Source organism: Salmo salar, chromosome ssa11, assembly GCF_905237065.1.
Source record: "Salmo salar chromosome ssa11, Ssal_v3.1, whole genome shotgun sequence".
NCBI lineage: Eukaryota > Metazoa > Chordata > Actinopteri > Salmoniformes > Salmonidae > Salmo > Salmo salar.
In genome coordinates, this window is record NC_059452.1 from 25,922,256 (window position 1) to 25,936,240 (window position 13,985).

At 39.1% G+C, this 13,985-nt stretch overlaps 1 protein-coding gene across 2 annotated transcripts in view; it reads right to left on the reverse strand.

Moving 5' to 3' along the window:
• LOC106562335 (cGMP-inhibited 3',5'-cyclic phosphodiesterase B) overlaps positions 1-13,004 on the reverse strand; it is a 90,452-nt gene extending 77,448 nt beyond the window's left edge. For both annotated transcript variants that reach the window (XM_045689273.1, XM_045689272.1), the window contains exon 1: positions 11,906-13,004. In XM_045689273.1, the coding sequence (XP_045545229.1) occupies positions 11,906-12,796 (891 nt within the window). In that variant the 5' untranslated portion in view covers positions 12,797-13,004. The remainder of the gene's footprint in view (positions 1-11,905) is intronic.
• Between the last annotated feature and the right edge of the window lie 981 nt (positions 13,005-13,985).

Consider the following 13,985-nt stretch of genomic DNA (forward strand, 5'->3'; position numbering starts at 1 on the left):
GAAAAACAAATGATAGTCCGACTAAGCGCAAACCAGAGTGGATGGGGTATCGCTGCAGAATGCTGTGGTAGCCACGCTGGTTAAGTGTGCCTTGAATTCTAAATTGATCACAGGCAGTGTCACCAACAAAACACCCCCACACCATCACACCTCCCCCATGCTTCACGGTGGGAATCACACATGTGGAGATCATCTGTTCACCTACTATGCGTCTCACAAAGACACGGCAGTTGGAACCAAAAATCGCACATTTGGACTCAGACTAAAAGGACAGATTTCCATCAGTCTAGTGTCCATTGCTCGTGTTTCTTGGCCCAAGCAAGTCTCTTCTTCTTATTGGTGTCCTTTAGTAGTGGTTTCTTTACCACAATCAGACCATGAAGGCCTGATTCTTGCAGTCTCCTCTGAAAAGTTGATGTTGAGATGTGTCTGTTACTTGAACTCTGTGAGGTGCAATCTGAGGTGCAGTTAATTGCCTGTTTATGAGACTAGTATCTCTAATGAATTTATCCTCTGCAGCAGAGTTAACTCTGGGTCTTCCTTTCCTGTGGTGGTCCTCAAACATGCCAGTTTCATCATAGCGCTTGATTGTTTTTGCGAATGCATGTCAAGAAACTTTCAAAGTTCCGGAAATTGTCTCGATTGCCTGACCTTCATGTCTTAAAGTAATGATGGACTGTTGTTTCTCTTTGCTTATTTGAGCTGTTCTTGCCATAATATTGACTTGGACTTTTACCAAATAGGGCTATCTTGTCACAACACAACTGATTGGCTCAAACGGATTAAGAACGAAAGAAATTCCACAAATTAACAAGGCACACCTGTTAATTGAAATGGATTCCAGGTGACTACCTCATGAAGCTGGTTGAGAGAATGCCAAGAGTGTGCAAAGCTGTCATTAGGGCTCTCAAGTGGCGCAGTGGTCTAAGGCACTACATCTTAGTGCTATAGGTGTCACTACAGACCCTGGTTTGAGGCTGAATCACAACCGGCCATGATTGGGAGTCCCCATAGGGTGGCACACAATTGGCCCAGCATTGCCCGGGTTTGGCCAGGGTAGGCTGTCATTGTAAATAAGAATTTGTTCTTAACTGACTTGCCTAGTTAAATAAAGATTACATCAATTGTTTTATATAAAAGGCAAAGTGTGGCTACTTTGAAGAATCTCAAATATAACATATTTTTTATATTTGTTTAACACTTTTTTGGTTACTACATGATTCCATATGTGTTATTTCATAGTTTTGATGTCTTCACTATTATCTCTATTGTGTGGGAATACTTTTCCAAATTAAAATTTGCTGGCGTTTTTACAGTCTTTTATGTCCAGCCATTAAAAAAACATGAGGAACCTTGCCATAGAGCATGATTTAGGTGAGATGTTATTATTTTTATTAAATTGTGCCTGTCATTTCTTTAAATGCAGTTACTTCTATTCTTAAAATGTGGATGGCGGACATTGTGGGACAGGGGCAGAGAGAAAGCAGACTCAAAGGGCCTGACAGGGAGAGGGGTGTCAAGAGTAAGATAGCATGCAGAATAAAGAGTAGTGCTTTATAAGAGGGTCTTATGAGACAGACACTGTAGGCGGGTCACATCCAAGCAAGGGGCCAGCGTTAACACTCCCACCCCTCATTCCTCCATCTTTTATTACGGACCAGATGAGGATGAAGAAAAAGAGTGCAACAACATTAAAATACATCTGAGGGTTACACACTTATACCAATGACTGACATTATAATAATGAGACAATTTGTCAATTATTAAGGTCAAGATTATTTTTAAAAGTGTATTTCTACAATTCTATCTTTGAAAAACTGATAGCTAGCAGAGAGTGGAAAGGAGGATGATCGGTTCAGATATAATATGAGTACTAAATTCTTCAATACCAACTAAGACTTTTTAATATCAGGTCAGCCCAGAATGTCTATATTAGCACATCCCTACTATAGCTAGACTGTTTGGGTGTTTTTAGGATTTTAATTGGTGTGGAAAAGACTTCCCGTGGATTTCTGATATAAATTATTTTATAAATTACATTTGTGGGAAATCCTATGACTTGGTGACTTTGCCTATCCATAACCATTCTTGGGGGCGAATTTATTCACTTTGTTCCACTGAGGTTTCATTTTTAATCATACGAACACCTTCGCTGAAACAAAAACACAAATCCCTCCCATCCTGCTCCATAAATTATGAATCAGTAGTCTCGCCATCACTTCATTAATACATTATGTTCACAGTGAGATCTCTAAAATGGCAGCAGCATCCGTGTTGCATAGGACTTTCCCTCCCAGACCGCCTGACACATTGAAGGATCTCACCAACAACAGACAGATGTGTTCACTCCACACAGAGGTCGTCAGCATGCAGCTGCACTGCAGGACATACCGACCGGTAGGTCACATGAACACATGGCCACGGCTTATTGTTTTGAAAACTTGGCGATCAGTTTTCTAGTAAACACAAAAGGCTATTTTGACACTTTCAGAGCCATGTAAATCAGACTATGGAAAGCAGCATAGGAATTAGAGGTCGACCGATTAATCGGCATGGCCGATTAATTAGGGCCAATTTCAAGTTAACAAATCGGCATTTTTGGACGCCGATTACATTGCGATCCACGAGGAGACTGCGTGGCAGGCTGACCACCTATTAAACGAGTGCAGCAAGGAGCCAAGGTAAGCTGCTAGCTAGCATTAAACTTATCTTATAAAAAACAATCAATCTTAACATAATCACAAGTTAACTACACATGGTTGATGATATTACTAGTTTAACTAGCTTGTCCTGCATTGCCTGTTAATTTATCATCGGATCACAGCCTACTTCGCCAAACGGGTGATGATTTAACAAGCGCATTCGTGAAAAAAAGCACAATTGTTGCACCAATGAACCCTACCATCAACATCAATGCCTTTCTTAAAATCAATACATAAGTATATTTTTTTAAACCTGCATATTTAGTTAAAAGAAATTCATGTTAGCAGGCAATATTGACTAGGGAAATTGTGTCGCTTCTCTTGCGTTCAGTGCAAGCAGAGTCAGGGTATATGCAGCAGTTTGGGCTGCCTGGCTCGTTGCAAACTGTGTGAAGACCATTTCTTCCTAACAAAGACCGTAATTAATTTGCCAGAATTTTACATAATTATGGCATAACATTGAAGGTTGTGCAATGTAACAGCAATATTTAGACTTAGGGTTGGCACCTGTTCGATAAAATACGGAACGGTTTCGTATTTCACTGAAAGAATAAACGTTTTGTTTCAAAATGCTAGTTTCCGGATTTGACCATATTAATGAACTAAGGGTCATATTTCTGTGTGTTTATTATGTTATAATTAAGTCTATGATTTGATATTTGATAAAGCAGTCTGACTGAGTGGTGGTAGGCAGCAGCAGGCTCGTAAGCATTTATTCAACCAGCACTTTCCTGCGTTTGCCAGCAGCTCTTCACAATGCTTGAAGCACAGCGCTGTTTATGACTTCAAGCCTATCAACTCCTGAGATTAGGCTGGCAATACTATACGGCCTATAAGAACATCCAATAGTCAAAGGTATATGAAATACAAATGGTATACAGAGAAATAGTCCTATAATAACTACAACCTAAAACTTCTTAACTGGGAATATTAAAGACTCGTGTTAAAAGGAACCACCAGCTTTCATATGTTCTGAGCAAGGAACTTAAACGTTAGATTTTTTTACATGGCACATATTGCACTTTTACTTTCAACACTGTGTTTTTGCATTATTTAAACCAAATTGAACATGTTTCATTATTTATTTGAGACTAAATAGATTTTATGAATGTATTTTATTAAGTTAAAATAAGTGTTCATTCAGTATTGTTGTAATTGGCATTATTACAAATATAGAAAAAAATGATATATATATATATATATATATAAATAAATGTTTAATAAAAAAATCAGTATGATTAATTAATCAGTATGATCCGATTAATCAGTATCGGATTTTTTTGGTCCTCCAATTGTCGGTATTGGCATTGAAAAATCATAATCGTCGACCTCTAATAGGAATCCTGCTCCATTCATTGACAGGTTTTTGTAACTTGTTCTACACCTTGCTGTGTTAATGTCGGTCAGAAAAAATTCAACAACTGCTGAACTGATAAGTTCCTGTTTGAGATGGAGAAAGACCAGATTTTCTACCTAAAATAGTAAAGTACATGATGAGAATATATATATTTTTTTGGTTTGTTTCCAAAGCTAGAATATTCCCAATCAATGGTTCAAATAATCAGAGCTAAAGAGAGTACAAATAAAGAGCTTTAAACATCAAATAATCAATTTGGAGAGGCGATAGGACTGACTGAGCAGTAGGGAGGTGACTGAGGGCGTTGTTGGAGCCCATGCAGCCATGTCCTTTTCAGAGAGCAAAAGCAGTCATGTGCTGAGAAGCCAAACACCTGCGATAACAGGCCCTCAGCAAGCGTCAACGCCCGCCCACCACACCGACCCACTTGCCTCCAGCTGCACAATGCCAAACCCACAGACAAACTTCCTCATGAGTTCAAGATAAACCGATAAAGCCACAACTGCCCATAGACTCACACCAGGAGAGACAGCACATACAGCTCAGTTACTTTGTGTGTGTATATGTGTGTGTGTGTGCGCGTGTGTGTTTGTATAGGACACAAGTTCTTTAAGTCACTCATTAACCTTGGATCACTTTCTCTTTAAATACTTTATATTTGTCCTCATATCTAGCCTACCAATATGCCACAAAGTGTAGTGATGTGACACAGGATGTCAGTACACTACACAGGATGTCCAACCTGCCCCTTTTGCAGGAATGACACAAGTCAAACAATAGACCAAAAAAATCCGATTTTGTCATGATACTCCAAACACCACCCAAAAAAAGAGAAACGGTCTGCTACCAAATCCTGGATTTCTTTTTCCCAAAAGACATGCAACGACTTTGGTTTATGCCTAGACAAAGTGACTGTTTTTCAACTCTTGAACTCTTTAGGAAGTGTGAGGCCAACATGTCTGTTTCCATGAAAACACTGCTACAAATGTAGGACTGTTTTATTCTGTGAGAAATGTAACCTATACAGGTAGAAGCACTGTATGGTCTTTCTACCATTCTCATGTGTGCAGTATTTTACCATTATTCTATCACTGAAAAAAAGAACATAACAGTGTAATACTGCAGGAATAATACTAGCTTATATAATACTGCCTAATCATGTATACTATCAATCTTACTACAGAAATCTAGCCTTTAATACAATTACAAGTTCAAAACCTCAAAACCTGACTCACTGTGTGAACTAAATTGTTTAATTGTTCTATTGACTGCTCCTATAGTATAATGTGGAATACTGGCACACTATAATATAGGAGCATGGGACCATGTGCTGAAAATGTGTTTGTCAATCTCCTGTTTTCTGTTACCTAAATTGCATTTCAGGTAGAGAAAGTTCCACCACTGGGGCCAGGAATGTACACCTGTTTTACTGTAGGCCCTTGTTCACAGTTTCAGGTTAGGTTTTGCTTTCTTTTGAGTTTGTGCAACGCAAACTAATAATTCAATGCCAAACAGACGATGCACAAGATGTCAAACAGATATCAAGCAGCACTAGACGCACCTTCTGGTCCATGCCACTGTAGTTGGGTTTAAAGACGTAGAAGGCTGCGCTGATGACGAGCACAGAGCCATTACACTGTGGGAAGGAAGGCTGTGACTCACAGGCAGGGGCCAGGGAGAGGGCCTGTTAGCTGGGCTCATCAGGTGGAGAAGCCATGAGGCCAGACATGACGTGAGACCGCGCATCAATGAGATATTCCCACAAAACTGCAACAACAATTATCACTATAGTTGGCTAGTCCATCAGTTTAGGAACCACAACGAGGTCTGTTGGCTACCAACCGGCTAAAACACTTGAAAAGTGCAAGCGTAATGTATGATGACTAAGTTTCCAAAGAGAATCAGGAAGTGCAGGAGATGCTGAGGTGTTGCAGTGTACTAGCTAGGTCATAAGATCATAGGACAGTGTGTGGAGCCTTTATCTCAACCAAGTAAGAGGCTCATAAGCTTAATGTCGCTCTCCATACACAACACATTCTCAGCCATTTGCTAGTCAGCAAAGAATACAGATTCAATGTACCTTCCTCAGTAACATCCCCTGAAAGTATGACAATTGTACTATATATATATATAAGTACAATTGTCATACTTTCAGGGATATATATATATATATATATATATAAGGGAGGGTACTATTACAAGATAATGAGCTACATCGTCTGTCCGAAATACAATGCAAGCAAAGATGCCCAAAGTTACTTTTTAAATAGTTTGGAATAGGCCTACTGCTGATGGCAATGTCGTGTGCAAAGCACTTTTACACTGTTCACCTGAACTCTTCATAAATTATCACTACCTTCCCACAGACATTGTAAAAAGAAGGCTACTGCGTGTATTATGGTCTAGGCCTATTTGCGCTCTGCGAGGATTGTTTTGCGGTCAGATGATGTCACCCTTAAAGTGAAACTGCAATAAATTTCAAAGATTACTTGACAATCTTGAAAACAACACAATAAATAAGATAACACACTGATGATTATGTAATGATTTGATCTGATTTGAAAACGCAAGACGTTTGTCCAACTGTGTGTCCAACACTTAAGAGCCAAACTAGCCTACATCTGGACTTCTTTTGCCTGACTGTTTTGGCTGTACAATTCATTGCTTTTTAGCATGAACAATCAAGCTTAAAATCCAAACTTCAATATCTTTAAGAAAAACATGACTGATGTGCCAATGTAAACCAAACTTTAAAAATGTAAGGTATCAGAGTCCAAAATAAGAAATAGTGTATCAGTGCTTATGGCCCATCACTGATCATTCATCACTGGGACACTAAGTCTTATGCTCAGAACGTCTAACCTAATACCAGAGGTTTCAGAACGTCTAACCTAATACCAGAGGTTTCAGAACGTCTAACCTAATACCAGAGGTTTCAGAACGTCTAACCTAATACCAGAGGTTTCAGAACGTCTAACCTAATACCAGAGGTTTCAGAATACATGACACAAAGTGAGGTGATAGACATGCAAATGAGATGTAAAACTTTCTCTTCTCTGCATTATGGTCTTAGTCATGCCTTTGTTGACCTATACAATTCATAATGAAGCAGACCTACATCAGAGGTATTTGAACTGTATTAGTAGGTGTACAAAAGAGTGTCAAGCACAGTATGTAGGCTTACATACAAAAATAGCTTTGTAACTTTGTGTTCCACATTTTAAAAAACAGCATAGCGAAATGTAGCAGCAGGGCTCTACAGTGCGACCATTTTACTTGCATATTCGCCTAAATATTTTTTTTTATAAAAAATGATAATCACCCAGATGATAATTGTTGCAATGATTACTTCACTGTACCGCGGAGAATACACTGAGCTCAGATTCATGACCGTCATGCTTGCACCATTACTACAAAGAATCTGGCTTGTTACCTCAAATATTTGTCATTGTGCTCCTAAATATCTTTGTCTGCTCCTACATTTTTCAACTTAGGCGCACACATGCTCCTTGTAAAAAAAAAGTCCGCGTAGAGCCCTGAGCAGAATGTGATAGTGTTCCATAACAAGGCCTACATACAGTTGAAGTCAGATGTTTACATACACTTAGGTTGGAGTCATTAAAACTCGTTTTTCAACCACTCCACACATTTCTTGTTAACAAACTATAGTTTTGGCAAGTTGGTTAGGACATCTACTTTGTGCATGACACAAGTAATTTTTCCAACAATTGTTTACAGACAGATTATTTCACTTATAATTCACTGTACTACAATTCCAGTGGGTCAGAAGTTTACATACACTAAGTTGACTGTGCTTTTAAACAGCTTGGAAAATTCCAGAAAATGATGTCATGGCTTTAGAAGCTTCTGAGTCAATTGGAGGTGTACCTGTAGCTGTATTTCAAGGCCTACCTTCAAACTCAGGGCCTCTTTGCTTGATATCATGGGAAAATCAAAAGAAATCAGCCAAGACCTCAGGAAAATAAATTGGAGACCTCCACAAGTCTGGTTCATCCTTGGGAGCAATTTACAAACGCCTGAAGGTACCACGTTCATCTGTACAAACAATAGTACGCAAGTATAAACACCATGGGACCACGCAGCCGTCATACCGCTCAGGAAGGAGACGCGTTCGGTCTCCTAGAGATGAACGTTCTTTGGTGCAAAAAGTGCAAATCAATCCCAGAACAACAGCAAAGGACCTTGTGGAAACAGGTACAAAAGTATCTATATCCAAAGTAAAACGAGTCCTATATCGACATAACCTGAAAGGCAGCTCAGCAAGGAAGAAGCCACTGCTCCAAACCCGCCATAAAAAAGCCAGACTACGGTTTGCAACTGCACATGGGGACAAAGATCATACTTTTTGGAGAAATGTCCTCTGGTCTGATGAAACAAAAATAGAACTGTTTGGCCATAATGACCATTGTTATGTTTGGATTAAAAAGGGGGAGGCTTGCAAGTCAAAGAACACCATCCCAACCGTGAAGCACAGGGGTGGCAGCATCATGTTGTGGGGGTGCTTTGCTGCAGGAGGGACTGGTGCACTTCACAAAATATATGGCATCATGAGAAAGGAAAATGATGTGGATATATTGAAGCAACATCTCAAGACATCAGTCAGGAAGTTAAAGCTTGGTCGCAAATGGGTCTTCCAAATGGACAATGACCCCAAGCATACTTCCAAAGTTGTGGCAAAATGACTTAAGGTCAACAAAGTCAAGGTAATGGAGTGGCCATCACAAAGCCCTGACCTCAATCCCATAAAAAAAATTGTGGGCAGAACTGAAAAAGCGTGTGCGAGCAAGGAGGCCTACAAACCTGACTCAGTTACACCAGCTCAGTCAGGAGGAATGGGCCAAAATTTACCCAACGTTTTGTGGGAAGCTTGTGGAAGGCTACCTGAAACGTTTGACCCAAGTTAACTAATTTAAAGGCAATGCTACCAAATACTAATTGAGTGTATGTAAACTTCTGACCCACTGGGAATGTGATGAAAGAAATAAAAGCTGAACTAAATCATTCTCTCTACTATTATACTGACATTTCACATTCTTAAAATAAAGTGGTGATCCTAACTGACCTAAGACAGGGAATTTTTACTAGGATTAAATGTCAAGAATTGTGAAAAACTGAGTTTAAATGCATTTGGCTAAGGTGTATGTAAACTTCTGACTTCAACTGTAGTTATCATGTGAGAGTTCCAGCAAGAGACAGGCCTATTAAAACGTAGTTGTCTTTCAAAGAGTAAATTATTTTAATTTCAGCTGCACATTGTCTCATATCAAAAGGTGTTGGTGTTGCTACGTGTCTGGCAGCTAACACTGAACTTTTGTTGTGTGGAAACTAGAAACAATTAACAAACAACGCCTAAATGCATCACTGTCTGGCAACAAATGGATCTAATGCAGAACAGGACACACAGCATACCGTCATGTCAATATCAACAGAGCTTCAGGACAAAAGCAAGGATCGTGTCTAAACTTTGCATGCAAACCCAAATATGGTTGACACTGATCGTATATGGTAGTGTTGTTCATTTGTAAATATTAATTTGTGGAAAATGTTATTATATAAATTGTGTATTTTTCCACATTGCCAATGTTGCAAGACACAATCTCCTTTAAGGTCAAAATCATTTTTTTTTTTTTGAAGTGACACGAGTTGGTCTTTACCACATTCCACACAGCATTTATCATAAGCATCATGTGCTGACCCCAAAAAAATATAAATTATTTTACTATATATTTTCTAATGAATCAATTACCAACAAATCATGTAATGTCATGATATATGAGGCGCCATTTAATGTGTGACCAAACAAGTCCAGTAATCTATGCATGTGTGGATGACAAGTATGATCTATGGTTAGTATTACGTTTGAGTTCGTCCTTTCAGTTCCCAACTAAATATGTCCGCTAAGACCACATTTGAGCTAGGCTTAATTACTATTAGTCTACACTACATCATGACAAAGTGTCACATACAGGACTTGACTGTGGACACTGAACCTGACGTGCACATCATCACACTCTTAACATCCTTGCCTGCGATACTAAAACATGGTCCTTCAGCTAGGACAGTAGCATGTTTTGGGTGATGCTGGCACTCTTGTCCTCTCTTGTTAAGTCAATACAGTTGGACAACAGGCAGTGACATCTTTATTTCACTGATCAATACTGGTTTACACCAATGCCCCTCATTGCCTGAAAACATTAACGCTAGACCAGACCTGTATGGTAGTATCCAGACTTGAGCCTGCAATCTATTCCTGACACAACATCCACTGCAGGACAATGAGTTAAATGAACAAACAACACATTGAATGTTGTGTTGTATGAGTGAAGTGTGCCATTACAACACCGTAATAAAACATCCTTTATGCAGCTTCTGCGTCTTATCTTTTCATTATAATCTTCATCTTTAAGGTAGTCCAGTTTACAACAAAGGCTATTGCTGAAACAATATTTGGCAGGTCAGTTTTATAAAACGTCACAGGTTCATAGACAGAATCAGAGAGGCAAAACTAAATACGGATAAATCTAACTGATAATGAACAATATGATAGGCTAATCTAATATGGTCAGAGAGGGCAGGGCACATACTAAAATGTCAGCTGAACATATTGCCATCATTGAATTTGAAAACTTATTATTAATGTGTGACTTTACGCCTAAATATTTCACAAATAAACTAGAATCAGCTACCATTACTGATAATAAAATAAAGGCAGACTGCAATCCATACATTTTCTACACACAAATAGCCTGTTATTATAAATCTTTCAAGGAATTACATTCCTTTGGAGTTTTAAAATATGGAACATCATTTGATGTTAAAGTCTGATGTCTATTTACTGTCAGAGTGGACGGCCCGGTCCTTCCAAAAACAGCTTCTTTCTGAGCTCAGATATTGAAAATGTAAGCAAGCTAGCAATATTTCACATCCCTGCAAAGAATGTTATGATTGGGCCTGCGTAAGAAAGTAATAAGCTATTTCATCAAGTTGTCTTCTCCATAAAATCAAGAGGCATCTTTTTTTAAATAAATTGTAGCCTATAATTGTTTGTGATATTGTTTGTTTACAATCAACTGTAAGTGTGAACAGGAAGTTTGACTATTGGGGGGGTCTTGGATGAATATCTTCCATCTTGAACTACTGGGGAATGAATATCCTCCATGGTCACAATACATTGCCTGGAATACAGTGAGTGTTGAAGCCAAATAAATACACTTGATGCTACTCACACTTTCCATTGCAGTGGCCTCACAGCAGGGTATCCTAACTACAGTGAAATAATAACCTTATAAAGCACTTCAGATATTAGTGAATATGTAGTACTACCCGCTTATTTTCTAAGCCTATATGAAAATTATGCCTGTGAGTGAATTAATAAATAAATAAAAATGATTATTGCATTGATTACTCTACCATAAGTGATCACGCTTAAACTTGGACTGAACTTGTTTGACAGGTTTTCCTGTCATCAACACAACACTCTCAACAAATAAGAATAGAATAGGATGTCTGAATAAAAGTCACTTATAGTCATATGGGTTAAATTATTGCAGGACAATGAGACTAGTTTATTTCAAAAGACGATTATTTGGTGTGAGTAGAGGTTAATGACCTGGATGGTGAATAGCTCAGCAGTGTAGGGGTGATTGTCCGTCTGGACTACTGGCCTATGCATTATGGATATGGAGTTGAATTGCCTCCTTGCTGGAGACCACAGGTTCAAGGTTGTATACTCTTGCGCACGTGTGCTCAACTCTGAGCAGTCAGTGATACTTTTTGCACAAATGAATGAAGGCAATGATGAACATTACGCCAGCCCATGACCTACCTGTTCTCTGGATATGCACGGTAAGGAAGGTCTGCGAGGCATTTTACAGCTGCCATAATAGCTGGTCGACGTTTCCCCCAAAGAAACACAACTGGACCTTCTCCTGGGTCTGATCACAGGGACTTTCTCCTCGGTGCTGGAGATCCTATTCGGCGTTTCCCTTGACGGGTAATAATGGTCAAAACAGAGGGACAAGAGAGAGCCTGAGACACCCGCAAAACACGCAAACACGGGTCTCAGGAGTGCAGGCAGACAGCTCAGACTGGTGAAAGACACCAACCACACAACACTGGCAAACACCAGGATCAGAACACTGTGTTTGAGTTTCAAAGTGGGGATCAGTGTTAGGAGACCCACACACCCCAACACGAATAACAACCTGCCAATCATTTGCATTTGGTGTTGGTCCTCTCCCCACTGCAAAAACCGCAAAACTAAAAAATCCCCTAAGTAACATGATGCTGGCAGTGACACAAGCCAACATCTATTACTTTCCCTCTTTTTCCTCCTTAAATAAAAGGTCAAAAAGAAGAATGCACAGCCTATGCTAAAGAGAGGGCTGACGGACTGAGAGAATCCCGATAGAAAAGTCCGCAAATCCCAAAAGCTGAAGTCACTTTGCAAGCTCCTGGAAATAAGCAACGAAACTGCAAAAATTGCGAATGCACCCAGGTATAAGCCAGAAATTCGAAATATTTTTGAATTCAGAATGTCCTCATTGCAAAACCTACAGACGTTAAACAAAAATCCCCTTTGATGGTCTTGTTTTAAAGGGGTGACGCAGCTCTTCACATAGCCGTTCCTGAAGCTCTCTGTGCTGTTTGCATTGGCAACCCCATCGTGGTGCCTGATTTTACTGTGCAAAACCTCTCCTTCTTCGCGAACAGCCATGTTTTCAACTGTAGCTCCTTGGATTCCTTCAAAAGTTTCCTTCTCCCAATATTCTCGACGTATTAACGCTCAACTACATGACGGCAAACGCACTCCATGGTCACTCAAACGTGCTCAAGCATTTTGACTAAAAGAAAGAAAGGTGAAATGTTGTTGTTTTTAGAGAAAAGGGACTCCGTGTCGCCGCCTAGATGTGACAATCCGCTACGAAAACTACAGAGCTACACAGGCACGCGCTCTGCAGCACTGGAAACAAACCGTGCACTCTCATGGTCGGTCAGAAGACGGAAGAAGAGTGCTGCTATATAAAATCTAAGACTGTCGGAGTTAATCAGTTCGAGTAAACTTTTTGTAATTTTAGTGCACGCATTTTTGAAATCACAATTAATTGCATTGTCTGAACGCGTTCAAAATACACTGAAAACCTCAAAAATAGCTAATATGTACAGCTAAAAACAACCACACAACGTCAACATGTTGACAGTGTTATTAAAGAAAGTGTGCTTTTATCAATTTACCTGAGTTTGCTTACCGTTACTTTGGTCAAAATCCAAACGTCAAATGATCTTGCCTTCAAACAGATATGCAACTTGATCTGTTTCTTTAGGATTTTAGGATTGATAAAGTACATTTTGGCCAAAAATAAGGCCCATTATTTGAAGGTGTAGCCATTATTATTAGTGGTAGTAGAAGTAGTAGTAATAATAGTAGTAGTTATTTTCTAGTGTAATTACATAGCCATGCTATTGTACCCCTATATAGGCCTAGTTACTCTGGCAGGCCTGTGATATTGAAAGATTTCCAAATATGTTCAACTAACGAAATCTACCACTTCATTTTTGAAAACATGATTCATCTTAGAAGACCTATTTTATGTGTTCTAATGATACTTTGTAAATGAAAGCAATGTTCCTCCAAGGAATCGCATATTTTGAGCACTACATATATCAGAGAAGATGGAACTCTATTTGGATATATCATAGAAAGCAAGTGATATTTATGTAAGAATAAGGAACGCACCTTCAAAGTCTAAATTTTCAGGGGGAAATAGTTGATTTCGACGAGATCGTAGATTATGTTTAACATTAGGTGTACTGAGTAATTGCACACTTTTACTTTGTGTATTGTGGGGGGTTCTGATTTCTTCAGCAGTGTCTGGTGAATAATTTCACATCACATCAGGCAGAGA